General features: G+C 44.1%; 1 protein-coding gene across 1 annotated transcript; it reads left to right on the top strand.

Moving 5' to 3' along the window:
* The first annotated feature begins 2933 nt into the window (after positions 1-2933).
* LOC130137501 (uncharacterized) lies at positions 2934-4110 on the top strand. Its single transcript, XM_056308944.1, has 2 exons — positions 2934-3264; positions 3363-4110. Exons 1-2 carry the CDS (start codon positions 2941-2943, stop codon positions 3903-3905), a joined length of 867 nt encoding a protein of 288 aa, XP_056164919.1. The 5' UTR covers positions 2934-2940; the 3' UTR covers positions 3906-4110.
* Positions 4111-13978: the final 9868 nt, after the last annotated feature.

The following is a 13978-nucleotide window of genomic DNA, read 5'->3' on the forward strand; positions in this document are numbered from 1 at the left end:
CCTCAAAAAATTTAAATTTCACTCAAAGTAGGTGGCCACAGGTATTTTAAGCCATTTTGTGAAGTTTTGAAATTTTTGATTTTTTTTTGGGCACCTCAAAAAATTTAAATTTCACTCAAAGTGGGTGGCCACATGTGTTTTAAGCTATTCTGTGAAGTTTTGAAATTTTTGATTTTTTTTATTTTTTAAAAAAAAATTCACCAAATTTCATATTTTCCCGAAATCTGACTTTTTTTTTTATTTTCTGGAAATTTTTATGAATTTTTCTAGAATTTTTCAATTTTTATGCATTTTCTGAAAAAAAAAAATTTGTGAGAAAATAGAGAGAATGCATTCCGGAATCAAGAAGCTACAAAAAGTAGATTCTCTTTTTCTTGCCAAAAACTCATTCCGGAATCAAAAAAGCATTCTGGAATCAATAATGCATTCTGGAATCAAGTATTTTTAGGGTGCGCATGGAATCCATTCCGGAGCAAAATTTCTGCTCCGGAATGCATTCCGGAACAGAATGACGTTTATTAAAAAATTTCCGGAATGCATTCTGGAATAATTTTTGCATTCTGGACAAAAAATTCATTTGGTAAAAACGCATTCTTTTTTTAGTTCCGGAATGCATTCTCGCATTCGGAATGCGTTTTTCACCGAAAAAAAGAAGCTACAAAAAGTAGCTTCTCTGCTTTCGGGATGTATTCTGGCTTCTCCTTCAACTCTTCAGTTTCGTTCCACTCTTCATGCCCTCCTTCCCTCCTTGCAAGCGCACCGGAACCGTCGCCGCATCCTTCCCCGAAACCGCCGCTGCGTCCTTCCCTCCTTGTGACTGCACCGGAACCGCCGCCGCGCCCTTCCCTCCTCGCGACAGCACCGAAATCGCCGCCACACGGGGCGGCGATCGATTTGGCCCTCCATCTCTGCCGTCTCCGTTTTTTCAAAGGGGCTCGTGAGTCTTCGATTCCTTCTCTCGTTAGCTTTTTCCTTCGGTGCAATCGGCGGTGCGCAACGCGGCTGTCCGTTTAGGGCACGCAGCCCGTGCGGATCTCGCTCGATCGAGTCGGAATCGAAGGAACGAGACGCCGCGAAGCAGTCTGGCGAGAACTCTCCATTCCTAACGTAGCGCTCTCCTTTGACTCGCAGCGGATCTTCCCACCCAAGTATCACTCCGCCTTAACACGAACACAGAGCAGAAAGAACGACGGAAGCTCAGAATCATGTCCATCTCCGACTCTGGCTACTCTTCGGTCTTATGCAAAAGGTAATTCGTATGAAGCTCTCTCTCTCTCTGGGAATGAGAATTTCTGGTGTTGGGTCTGGTTGACCTTATGCTCTTGAGGCTAGAATTAAGATCCCCATGTTGAAAACTCTCGGTCTTAGGCTTGGGTCTCACAATCATCTCCGTCGCTTTTGCATTTCTTCACATTTCGGTCATTCTTAGGGAAGTTCTTCTTCTATGGATTGGTTAAATTAGTTCATTTTGATTATGTATCGTCTGTCTATTATAGATTGCTTGTTATGGCAATGGGGAAAGCATTATTCTGTTCTTTTTCTTTGTGGCCAGTAGACTAAGTTTAGTCTTTTTAGGTTAACTCAGTTAGATGTTCTGGTCCGAGTCATCTCATTTTTGGGATGGGGATTCATTATAGTGTCACTGTCTCTTTTATGGGTGACTATCTAAGAGCAATGTGGTTCTATTATGAAGAGATCACTCTGAGTTGCTTTTTATGTTTGATTCTTCTTTTCAATTGAAATTTTATGTATCCGTTTGCATTATTTACTACGACAATACAAAAGAATTTCCTTTTTATTGTTTTTTGACTGACTAAGGGTGATTCATCTGTCTTGTTCCAGCTCTTCTAATTTAATAAATGGAAGAATAGAAATCTAGTCAATGATGCTACAGCTTATTGGTTTATCTAATGGAATTGACTTCTTAGGAGCGATACATTCTTGCCAGGGACTACACTCTTCTAAGAAGCTGCCTTCCTCTGCTTCCTTGCTTGTCTGATTCTGTGGTATTTGTCTACCAGCTTAGTCCCTTACAAAATTGATCCCCGGTCTATTTACATGTGCACTTTTCATGTAATTTATGTCTTGAAAGAGGCATAGTTCTTCCCTTCTATATCTTTACCTGAGCATCAGCTATTCATATGTTAAATTCTTTGAATTTACATGATATTATTCCATGTCCTATGTTACAACAGATCTTAACAAGTGTCTTTCGTGGTATTCTACTTTTCCCTAGTCTATATCTGAGCCACACTTGTTCCAAGCAGAATTTGAATTTGAAAGTCCAAGTGCCTCGCCGCTCCATGCATTGCCTTTTGGATTTAATACATTGGAATTCCGATCTCTTTGCTGCACTGAGAATAGTTAAAATAACTATCACACCACAAGAAGATTTTGGTTTTTATCACAGTTTAACTGCTCCATTCATTTAGTCATTGCTTATTTATGGTTTTGTAGAGTCAAAAATTGTTCCTTGAGGCACTTTCTTATCTTTGCTTATAATATGTTTCTGACATTCTTATGCACACGAGCTTAGATACTAGAGATTATACGGCAGCTCATAATAGGCTGTTTAAGTAGCAAGTTTCTTCTCATGTTAGCCCTCAAGATTTGTTGTGCTTTTGCTTTGATATGTGCCTTAGTTCATCTATATTGACTATTCCCGCATCTCTCAAGGTAATGACTATTTCTGGAGCTCTGGACCATTTGCAATAGCAGTTTTACTTACATTCACATACTAAGTCCCATCAACGCAATTGAGAAAGAACCCGTGGATTTAGACTCTTCCTGCTCTAACAAGGCTACTTTAGGGTGTGAAATTCTTAGCTCAGGTACAATTTATGTTGTCTTTTGTAGATGTGCTCCTCTGTTTAATTATTGTTTGTTTGTTGAATCGCCATTACCAGCATTTGCCCCTGGAATTTCATCGATTTTACATAAATGGAATCCTCCAAAGACATGTACATGGCAAAGTGGACTGAGTCGTTGACCGAATTGTTTGTAAGTCTGATGGTGAATGAGGTAAAAAAGGGAAATCGCACATCATGTACCTACAATAGAGTAGGGTGGATTAACATTGAGGGAGAATTTAATAAACAAACAGGACTTCGCTTTAGTCTACCACAGTTCAAGAATAAGGCACAGAAACTGAAGAGACAATATGGTAGTTTCAAGAAGCTGCTTTTAACGACGGGATTTGGATGGGACGATGAGAGCAAGAGGGTTGTCGTGGACGATGAAACTGTCTGGGCAAATCACATCAAGGTGATGTTACTTACTTAGGTCCTCTTATTGCTGAAACCTCAAATGTAAGATTTATAAAAGGTTGAGTACTGCCTGATATTATTTTGAAAATGGCGCAGGCTAATACTGAATGGGCCAAGTTCAGGAAGGACGGATTTCCTTTGTATTCACAGCTTTGTGTTGTGTTTGGAGATACATACGCTACTGGGGAGTTTGCAATAGGAAATGAGCAAAGCGTGGCGCCGTCGGAGGGTACAGGTGATAGTGGTGGTGGTGGTGGTGACAACGATGTTCATGTCGACCTAAGCGAATCAGAACAGTTTTTCGAAACTCAAGCTAATGTGGAACAATTTAACGTGCCGACAAGCCCACATCCAAAAAGCCACAGGTTGGATAGGACTCCAAATGCCAAGAGAAGGAGAAAGAGCAGTTCACATTCATTTGACGCGACCTGCAAAGCCATTCAAGAGATTATCAAAGCTAAGACGGTTCAAACATCAAGTGCCTCCGTTACCTCACAGTCCTCAACACCTGTGGACCCTTACTCTGTAGTAGCTGTGGCTACCGTCCTAAATGCCATACATGACTTGGACAAGGTTCTTTACATCAAAGCTATGAACCGTGCTTCGTCAGTAATGCCTCTTGGAGAGAGGGCTTCCTGACATGTCTTCCCGAAATGAGAGTTGCCTTTATTGAGTCTATGGATGAGTAGTTGGGCTGTTGAGTAGTTGTTGGGCTATAGTATGCCGTTTTATGTTTGAGTTCATTTTGGCTTTTCACTTATGTATTTCGGACATTGACTTGTCTTTATTCCTATGCATTTGTGATGATGTTGAGACTTTGCTTTAATGTGATTGAATTCCATAATTATCTGTCCAATGGTATTAAATTCCCCACATATCAATTCAAATGTATTGGCTTCTCAACTAACATGTTGAGTTTGTCTTCTTGTTTCGCATGACGGCCTAGGTAATATGGAAGGGGATCAAAGTAGCTGGTCTAATGATCAAGTAGCATCAAGTGAAACAATTCTATCAGGTGAACAAGACTTTGATGAGGATGAGTTGGATATATTGTTGGTATGGTTGTCTACTGCTTGATTGCATAGGTCCATGCACAGGACAGAACGTATTAGGGATATTGTATTGACAGGACCCGAATGGGTTAGCGAGCTTCTTCATGGACATTCGAATAGAGTATACGAAGCATTTAGAATGGAGAGACATGTTTTTCTTAACCTTTGTGGTTTGCTCAAGTCAAGAGGTTGGTTGGCGGACGATACCGATATGTTAGGGTAGATGAACAAAGTTGCCATTTTTTTATTAATGATTTATCACAAGAACTCCAATGTAGCTGTATGTGAGAGATTCCAACGTTCGGAGAGACTCTGGCGCAAGTACTTTGGTGCGGTGTTGAAAGCTGTTTTGGAATTGGCGAAAAGATTATCGTACCTCCTTCGTTTGATGTTGTCCCAGTAAGAAATTCGGATTGAGCCAAAGTTTAATCGTTACTTCAATGTACGTTTTTTGTACATTTCCTTGCACAATTTGGTTAGTTTTGCTCATAAGGTTGTCTAATGTATGTATTTAATTAAATGACAGGGGTGCATAGGCGCTATGGATGGCACCCATATTCATGTTACCGTACCTGAATGCATGCAAACACGATTTAGAGGTAGAAAAGGCACAACTACTCAGAACGTGCTGTGTGTGTGTTCCTTTGATATGCGATTTACTTTTGTTTATGTTGGTTGGGAATGATCAGCGAACGATTGCCGGGTGTTATTGGCTGCACTTGACACACATCACCTACAGTTTCCTCGACCACCCGCAGGTGCTACTTTGATATTTAACGAGTATTTGTGTTTATGAGTTTGCTAGGATTGCATGTCATGATCAATCCATGAATACTTTGTTGCAGGCAAATACTACATCGTCGATTCTGGTTATGCTTCAAGTCCAGGATTTTTAACACCATTTAAAGGCGAACGGTATCATATACCAGAATTTCGACGAAGTGGGGGCCAACAAACAAAAAAGAAATTTTTCAACAAAAGTAATCATTAAAAAAAATAAAAAAAAAAAAACCAAAAACTTTTTAAAAAAAAAATTTTTTTTTTATACATAAAAACCCATTCAATTAAAAAAAAAAAAAAAAAAAAATTGCATCTTTCGGTCACGCCCCGCGCGCGCCACATCCCTCGCAAAGGTCGATTCGTGTGCGACGTCCCAGGACGCGTCGCCGACCCAACACCCAACACAGAGATTTAAAGCACATGCGGAAGTAATTAAAACTACCCGTACATTAAAATACACCTAACCAAGGATAGCCATACAACAACCAGCACGGTTAATTATACACTTGTTTTGACATCGGGAAACATATACAATATTCATATACAGCCCACACTCAAAAATCAAAAGCGGGTACGTGGCTCGGCGATCAAATACTATATCTAGCCGGGGCTCCTCCCAAAACGTTTCAATACGCCTGCCATCCTCAAGGCTGGGGTCTGAAAAATTGGGTTTCAACAACAGTGAGAATAAATCTCAGCGAGTAATTCCCTAAACCTAAATTAGGCTAAAATGCACCTCCTGACGAGTACTAAATAACACACAAATCAAATCATAAACCGACTCAAGCCCGCGGGCCTAAATCTAATTCGTACTCGACCCTGCAGGTTAGGCATTCTATAAATATAATCACAATAGTATCATAGAATTAGATTGCGGCACATCTACACATATCACTCTGTCTCGGCTCATGTAATGCATATGCTCGTGCTCGCACTCATGTTCATGTCTCAACAATGCATTAACGCACACTTGCATGCTAGCACTCTGCCATTTATCAATTTCTCCTCCGACCCGCGTTAAACGCATCGGTCCGACCCGCGTAAAACGCATCGGTCTATCACTTCGAGATCGATCTCTGGCCCGCGTAAGACGCATCAGGCTCATGACACATTACCCGCGTAAAACGCCTCAGGTTGGTCATCTTCCGGTAAACCGGGCATCGTCCCGCGTAACACGCCTCAGGACGGGTTCACTACCCCGCGTAAAACGCATCAGGGTTTATTGTGATCACACATTCACAAGCACCAATTTTCATCTGAACCCCGCGTTAAACGCATCAGGGCATTTTAGGTGATCACAATGCACATGTCACTCGAGCACACTTGTAAATGCACATGCCGTGCCAATGCTCGTGATGCAAACTCATGGCCATAAACTTCACACTCGGGCATTGACGATTTCACAATGGACATTCAATAGCACAACGCCAATTAATTAGTTCACAGTGCACCATGTCCAATCAACATTTCAATATGCCCAACCCACATATTAGCACGACCATGAAATTCAATTCAAGCACTCATGCACGGTACACAATTCACGCGTATAAATCACACAATCAGTTCGGCATGAATCCACAGAAATTGAGGCCCATCACATTACTCCCTTCCTGATAGCATTAGGCACATGTCATGGCACTACAAAATCACTCGCATTTAGGGACAATTCAACCACTAGTTCGGTCAATCCATCATTTCCGGCACTTACACTCCAAACCTCAATTCAATCGCGCCTTGTCCAACTAATTTCCAAAGTGGACAGCCACTAAATCAATTGCGCCGGGCCATTTAATGACCTCAAAATGTTCCACTAGACTCCCCAAGACACCATTTTAATCAGCCACCACAATGCCAAATAAAGTGCGCACTAGAATCCACATTTTAAACCCGAAACTTCCCAAACTTGGGCTAATCCGATCCAAATCTGTCCAGCCAATGCTCGGCGCTTCTCAGGCTACTAAACCTCCATTTATTTATCGCACTAAGCCCGTAGAACAGCCACCAAAACAGCCACCAAAACAGCCACCACCCGGTCTATCAATTTCATCCACTAAGTTCGCCATTTTGTCTAAATCTCGGCACCCATGCTTCGCCACATCACAGCACTATACGGGCCACTAAACCTCGACTAAATAATCATCCTTGGTCACCAAAAACACCACAGAACCAGCCCATATCACCCTCCACCATTTAGCCCCTAATTACCCTAATTAACCCTTAAAATCCGTCTAGAAATGCAAATTGTCCTAATTAGGGCTTAGGGTCAAACTCACCGGATGTCCTAAGCTTGAAACGGGCCGAACACGCGACGAAAAGGGGCTGGGCAGCGGCAGTCCCTCGCCGGAACAGTAACGGCGGTGGCGGCTCCGGCGAACGGCGCGAGCGGCGGCGACGGTCTAAGCTAATCCACGACCTAGAGAGGGAGAGAGAGAGTGGAGGCTTCTGTGGTGGCGGCGACAGGGTGGCGGCAACGGTCGGGCGGCGCGCGGTGGCGACGAGCGGCAGCTGGCGACGAGTGGGACGGCGTCGGGCGGAGCGGAGTCCAGACGTGGCTCGTCGGGGAGGAAGAAGACCGAAGCAGAAAAAAAGAAAGGAAGAAGAAAAAGAAGAAGAAGGAAGAAGAAGAGAGAGAGGAGAGAGGGTGTCAGAGGAGGGGGGAGAATGGGCGTGAGTGGACTTCTGCATGGGGGGGGTTGCGTGCGGTCAGAGAGGAGAGAAGAGAGAGAGGGAGAGAAGGAGGAAAGGACAGACGTGACGATGGGGAAGAGAAGGGTGCGTGCGGGCAAGAGGAGAGAGAGAAGAGAGAAAGAAAGAAAAAAAAAAAAAGAGAGAGAGAGTAGGACGGACGCGGCCAAGGGGTGTCTTCGGCGCGAGAGAGAGACAAAAGAAACAAAATAATTTTCATTCAAATATTAATCGCGATCCGAAGGCCCAATCTCAAAATCGAAAACGATCTGCCGGTCTCAAATAAGCCTCGAATATAAAAAGGGACAAAGGCCAAATTAATTAAATCAAACTATAGCGAGGGAGGTCTACTAGTCCAAATTTGCACCCGGTCAAAAACTCCCTTTTTTCCATTATTCCTGACAATCTCAACGTTGGCCCCGACCATATCGACACCGTCCAATTTATTTCGTCCCGAAAATCGACGGCCAAGTTCGGGGTCTAAATAACGGTCAAATTTGATCGAGTGCGATTTTAGCGAAATCTCTAATTTAAAATGATAACTGGGAGTGATCAGTTCTCGGGCGAGATTTTACTATAAGCACACTGACAAATTACGCGTTTTATAAATCCCAAAAATGGGCCGAAATTCGGGATGTCACAATTCTTCCCCCTTTACAAAAATTTCGTCCTCGAAATTTACAATCCAAACTCGACTACTCAAACAATTGGGGGGTATTGGTGTCGCATCACTTCCTCGCTTTCCCATGTGGCGCCTTCCGTCCCGTGATGTTCCCAGATAACTTTAACCAACGGAATCGTCTTGTTTCTCAACACTTGTTCCTTTCTGTCCTCGATTCGCACTGGCTTTTCCACGTACGACACCTTGTCGTCCACGTCTATTACTTCATGATTCAGCACATGGGTCGGATCCGTTTCGTATTTCCTCAACATCGACACGTGGAAGACGTTATGAACTTGTGTCAAATTCGGCGGTAAGGCTAGGCGGTATGCTAACGTTCCGATCCTTTCCAAAATCTCAAATGGGCCTATGTATCTTGGACTCAGCTTTCCTTTCTTGCCGGACCGAGACAGTTCCCTCATCGGTGAGACCTTAAGAAATACATGGTCGCCAACCTGAAACTCCAACGGTCTACGCCTTCGGTCCGCGTAACTTTTCTGACGACTCTGGGCTATTCTCAACCTTTCCCGGATAACCTTTGCTATTTTCACCGATTGCTGAACTAACTCTGGACCCGTTATACTTCTTTCCCCCACTTCATTCCAACACAAATGTGTTCTGCACGCCCTGCCATATAGTGCCTCAAACGGTGCCATCCCGATACTTTGCTGAAAACTGTTATTGTAGGCAAATTCCACCAAATGTAACTGTTCTTCCCACTTGCCCTGAAAGTCTAACACATCCACCCTCAGCATATCCTCCAATGTCTGAATAGTTCTCTCAGACTGGCCATCCGTCTGCGGATGATAGGCCGTGCTGAATTGCAACTTAGTCCCCATAGTCGATTGCAGACTTTTCCAAAAATTCGCAGTAAACCGGGGATCACGGTCCGAAGTGATTGATACCGGCACTCCATGAAGATGAACAACCTGTCGCACATATAACTCTGCCAACCTTTCTAGCTCGAAGTCCTTTCGCACTGCCAGGAAGTGCGCTGACTTGGTCAATCTATCTACTATCACCCATATAGAGTCGTGTCCCCTCTGGCTTCTTGGCAATCCCGTTACAAAATCCACGGTAATATGCTCCCATTTCCATTCTGGGATTTCCAACGGTTGCAACATTCCACCAGGCTTACAATGCTGTGCCTTCACTTGTTGGCACGTCAAATACTTGGCCACATACTTGGCCATGTCCACTTTCATTCCATTCCACTAGTAGTGCTGTCGGAGATTCTGGTACATCTTAGTGCTGCCCGGGTGAATGCTATAATTGCTCCTGTGAGCCTCCGACAAAATCTCTTCTTTAAGCTCCAAATCATCGGGCACGCACAATCGTCCTCGAAACTTGAGAATTCCATCTTCGGACACTTGGAAATCCGGTTTCCTCTTAGTGTTATCCATACTCAAAATTTTCTGAATCTCAACGTCCGTAGACTGCAACGCCTTAATCTTGGCTTGCACTTCCGGTTCAATTCTTAATGTCGCCATCAGACTGGAGAGGTGCCCTACCTCGAACTTAAATTCTGAGTCCCGCACTCCTTCCAATAAAATCCACTCTTTAACCAACAAATGCGCGATGCTCGATTTCCTGCTCAAGGCATCCGCCACCCGGTTGGCCTTTCCGGGGTGATACAATATGTCGCAATCATAGTCCTTCAGCAATTCCATCCAGCGCCTCTGCCTCATATTCAATTCCTTCTGCGAAAATAAGTGCTTGAGACTCTGATGGTCCGTGTAGATCTGGAACCTTTCTCCACACAAGTAGTGCCTCCAAATTTTAAGCGCGAAAATAATGGCGGCCAGTTCCAAGTCATGGGTCGGGTAGTTCATCTTATGAGGTCTTAACTGTCGCGATGCATAAGCAACTACTCTTCCATGTTGCGTTAGCACGCATCCCAATCGTTTGAGCGATGCATCACTATAAATCTCATACTCGCCCGGTCCTGAGGGAATCGTCAACACTGGCGCCGTCGTCAATCTCTGCTTCAGTTCCTGAAAGCTCTTTTCGCACTTTTCCGTCCATTCAAACTTCGTTTCCTTCTTAAGCAACTTCGTCAACGGAGTGGCTATCGCTGAGAATCTTTCCACAAATCGCTGATAATACCCTGCCAGTCCTAAGAAACTCCGAACCTCAGTAACTGTCGTCGGTCTCGGCCAATCCATCACTGCCTCAATCTTTGCCGGATCCACGGAGATTCCTTCTCCGGAAATTATGTGCCCAAGAAACGCTACACGGTTCAGCCAAAACTCGCACTTGCTAAACTTAGCATACAGTGCATGCTCCCTTAACGTCCGTAGAACTCTTTCCAAATGTACGTCATGTTCCTCGGAACTCTTTGAATACACTAGAATATCATCGATGAAGATAATGACGAACTGGTCTAAGAATTCCTTGAATACCCGATTCATTAAGTCCATGAAAGCAGCGGGGGCATTAGTTAGTCCAAATGGCATTACTGTGAACTCATAATGTCCATACTTCGTCCTGAATGCCGTCTTTGGGATATCCTCCTTTTGGATCCTTAACTGATGATGCCTTGTCCTTAGGTCGATCTTAGAAAATACCGAGGCTCCCTGCAATTGGTCGAACAGGTTGTCAATCCTTGGGAGGGGATACTTATTCTTGATTGTCACTTGATTCAGCTGACGGTAATCGATACACAGCCTCAACGACCCATCCTTCTTCCTGACTAACAGGGCTGGCGCTCCCCATGGAGACGAGCTCGGTCGAATAAAACCTTTGTCTAGCAATTCTTGCATCTGAACCTTAACTTCTTTCAACTCTGACAGCGACATCCTATAGGGCGGCTTCGAGATTGGCTCAGTTCCTAGGGTTAATTCAACCACAAACTCCACTTCTCTTCCAGGTGGCAATCCCGACAATTCCTAAGGAAAGACATCGGGAAGATTACACACTTCGTTTATGTCCTTTAGCCTTGGTTCCTCGACCGACTAGTTAGTCACCAAATTATTATCTTTCTATACCTCAAAGACCAAGCTCAATCCATCCAATTTCAATCCAACAGTCTCCCAAAAACGAATCACATCGGTCATTTACAAAATCTGGAATTTCTAAGCAACACTCATCCTTCCAAACCCGTCCAAGAACATCATCAGTAATCCATAAATCCTTAAACCGATTGCACCTATTCACCATAAAATTAATTATAAGTCTTTCATAACCACTCAAGCGATAACTTCAAATTCATCTCCTATTGCACCCAATATCACATCGTAACGCATACCGACTTTCACGGCACATCCTTTGCTTCCTTCTCAGCCAAAACATATACTTTTCCTTAGGTCCTTAGTCGATTCTGATTAATCTTCAGGGCAGCTCTCGCTTAATGTCCTACCTGTGATCGATGTGATTGCATCAGTGGTCTAATCGATCGGTTCAGCAATTTCTCACTCGATGACCTTGCTATCCACATCCACAACATGCTTCACTTATACCTTGACAATGACTATTTCTATGCCTTTTTCCACAAGACCTACATACGGCGTCGGAGTAGTAGTTCGGCTCTCCACAGTTCTTCCTTACCGGAGGGACAAGTCTCATATTCTCTATCATAGACCTTTTTTCCAAGTTCCTATTGTCCCTAACCGGCGCATACCGCGGTCCCGAAGCGGCAGCCATTTCACTCATATCCATTTCACCCATCGAGCCCTCTCACACAGCTCATTGTAATCCCTTAAGACTCAAGAGTACTAACTGATTGCAAAGTTCCGATTTCAATCCATCTCAGAACTTCTTTGTCCTATCCACATGGTCCTTGACCATCCTTGGTGTGTACTTAGATAGCCTTACAAACTTGACCTCATACTGATCGACTGACATCCAATTGCGAAGCAGGAGAACTCTGTCTTTTTCTGTTCTTGTGCACTCTCTGAAAATTACTTCCCATTGAAGTCCCCTACCAAAGTATCCCCCAATACTGCAAAGCCTTTTCCAACTCTTATATATATAGTGACGTAGCCTCGGGGTCACTTTTCCCATCAAACTGCGGAGGTTTCAATTTCGAAAATTGCTCAACTAGCTATTGCATCTGTCTGACTGCATTAACTTACTCTTAACCTTGGTTCCCATCATTCCCATTTAAAATTCCAACTTCTTCGAGTGCCCTCATAATTCCATCTACCCTGGGATCCTCTGCAACTCTAGCTTGCGGACCTATGCGACCTCGACCTCTACCTTGACCTCAACTTCGACTACTCAAACTCACAAGGTCACACCACTCACTTACCTGCTATAATCCCATTCAGGAATTAGAGACCTAAACCAAGCTAAACCGGTCTAAGGTCCTAGGCAGGTATACGTAACAGCAGTCAAGCAACCGGCATGCGATCTTACACAAACAGCACAACATCTCAGCCAAGGAGATTCGCGTACTTACCTCGGGTCCTGCCGCACCTGCACTTTACGATCAACTAAAACAAGCACTCAATCAAACACAAGTAGTCAGGAGGTACACATAGCACACGAGGTCACCCAACTGGCTACCCAAGGTCACCGCTCCTTATCACTCCAGGCTTCGACCTAATTGGATCGAGCTGACCTTGCTCTGATACCAAATCAAACGGGGATGTCACGCCCCGCACTCCTCGGCACGCCACATCCCTCGCAAAGGTCGATTCGTGTGCGACGTCCTAGGACGCGTCGCCGACCCAACACCCAACACAGAGATTTAAAGCACATGCGGAAGTAATTAAAACCACCCGTACATTAAAATACACCTAACCAAGGATAGCCATACAACAACCAGCACGGATAATTATACACTTATTTTGACATTGGGAAACATATACAATATTCATATACAGCCCACACTCAAAAATCAAAAGCGGGTACGTAGCTCGGCGATCAAACACTATATCTAGCCGGGGCTCCTCCCAAAACGTTTCAATACGCCTGCCATCCTCAAGGCTGGGGGTCTGAAAAATTGGGTTTCAACAACAGTGAGAATAAATCTCAGCGAGTAATTCCCTAAACCTAAATTAGGCTAAAATGCACCTCCTGACGAGTACTAAATAACACACAAATCAAATCATAAACCGACTCAGGCCCGCGGGCCTAAATCTAATTCGTACTCGACCCTGCAGGTTAGGCATTCTATAAATATAATCACAACAGTATCATAGAATTAGATTGCGGCACATCTACACATATCACTCTGTCTCGGCTCATGTAATGCATATGCTCGTGCTCGCACTCATGTTCATGTCTCAACAATGCATTAACGCACACTTGCATGCTAGCACTCTGCCATTTATCAATTTCTCCTCCGACCCGCGTTAAACGCATCAGGTCCGACCCGCGTAAAACGCATCAGGTCTATCACTTCGAGATCGATCTCTGGCCCGCGTAAGACGCATCAGGCTCATGACACATTACCCGCGTAAAACGCCTCAGGTTGGTCATCTTCCGGTAAACCGGGCATCGTCCCGCGTAACACGCCTCAGGACGGGTTCACTACCCCGCGTAAAACGCATCAGGGTTTATTGTGATCACACATTCACAAGCACCAATTT

Source organism: Syzygium oleosum, unplaced genomic scaffold, assembly GCF_021117445.2.
Source record: "Syzygium oleosum isolate NSW1041296 unplaced genomic scaffold, Sole_v2.1 Sole_v2.02, whole genome shotgun sequence".
In the NCBI taxonomy this organism is placed as follows: domain Eukaryota; kingdom Viridiplantae; phylum Streptophyta; class Magnoliopsida; order Myrtales; family Myrtaceae; genus Syzygium; species Syzygium oleosum.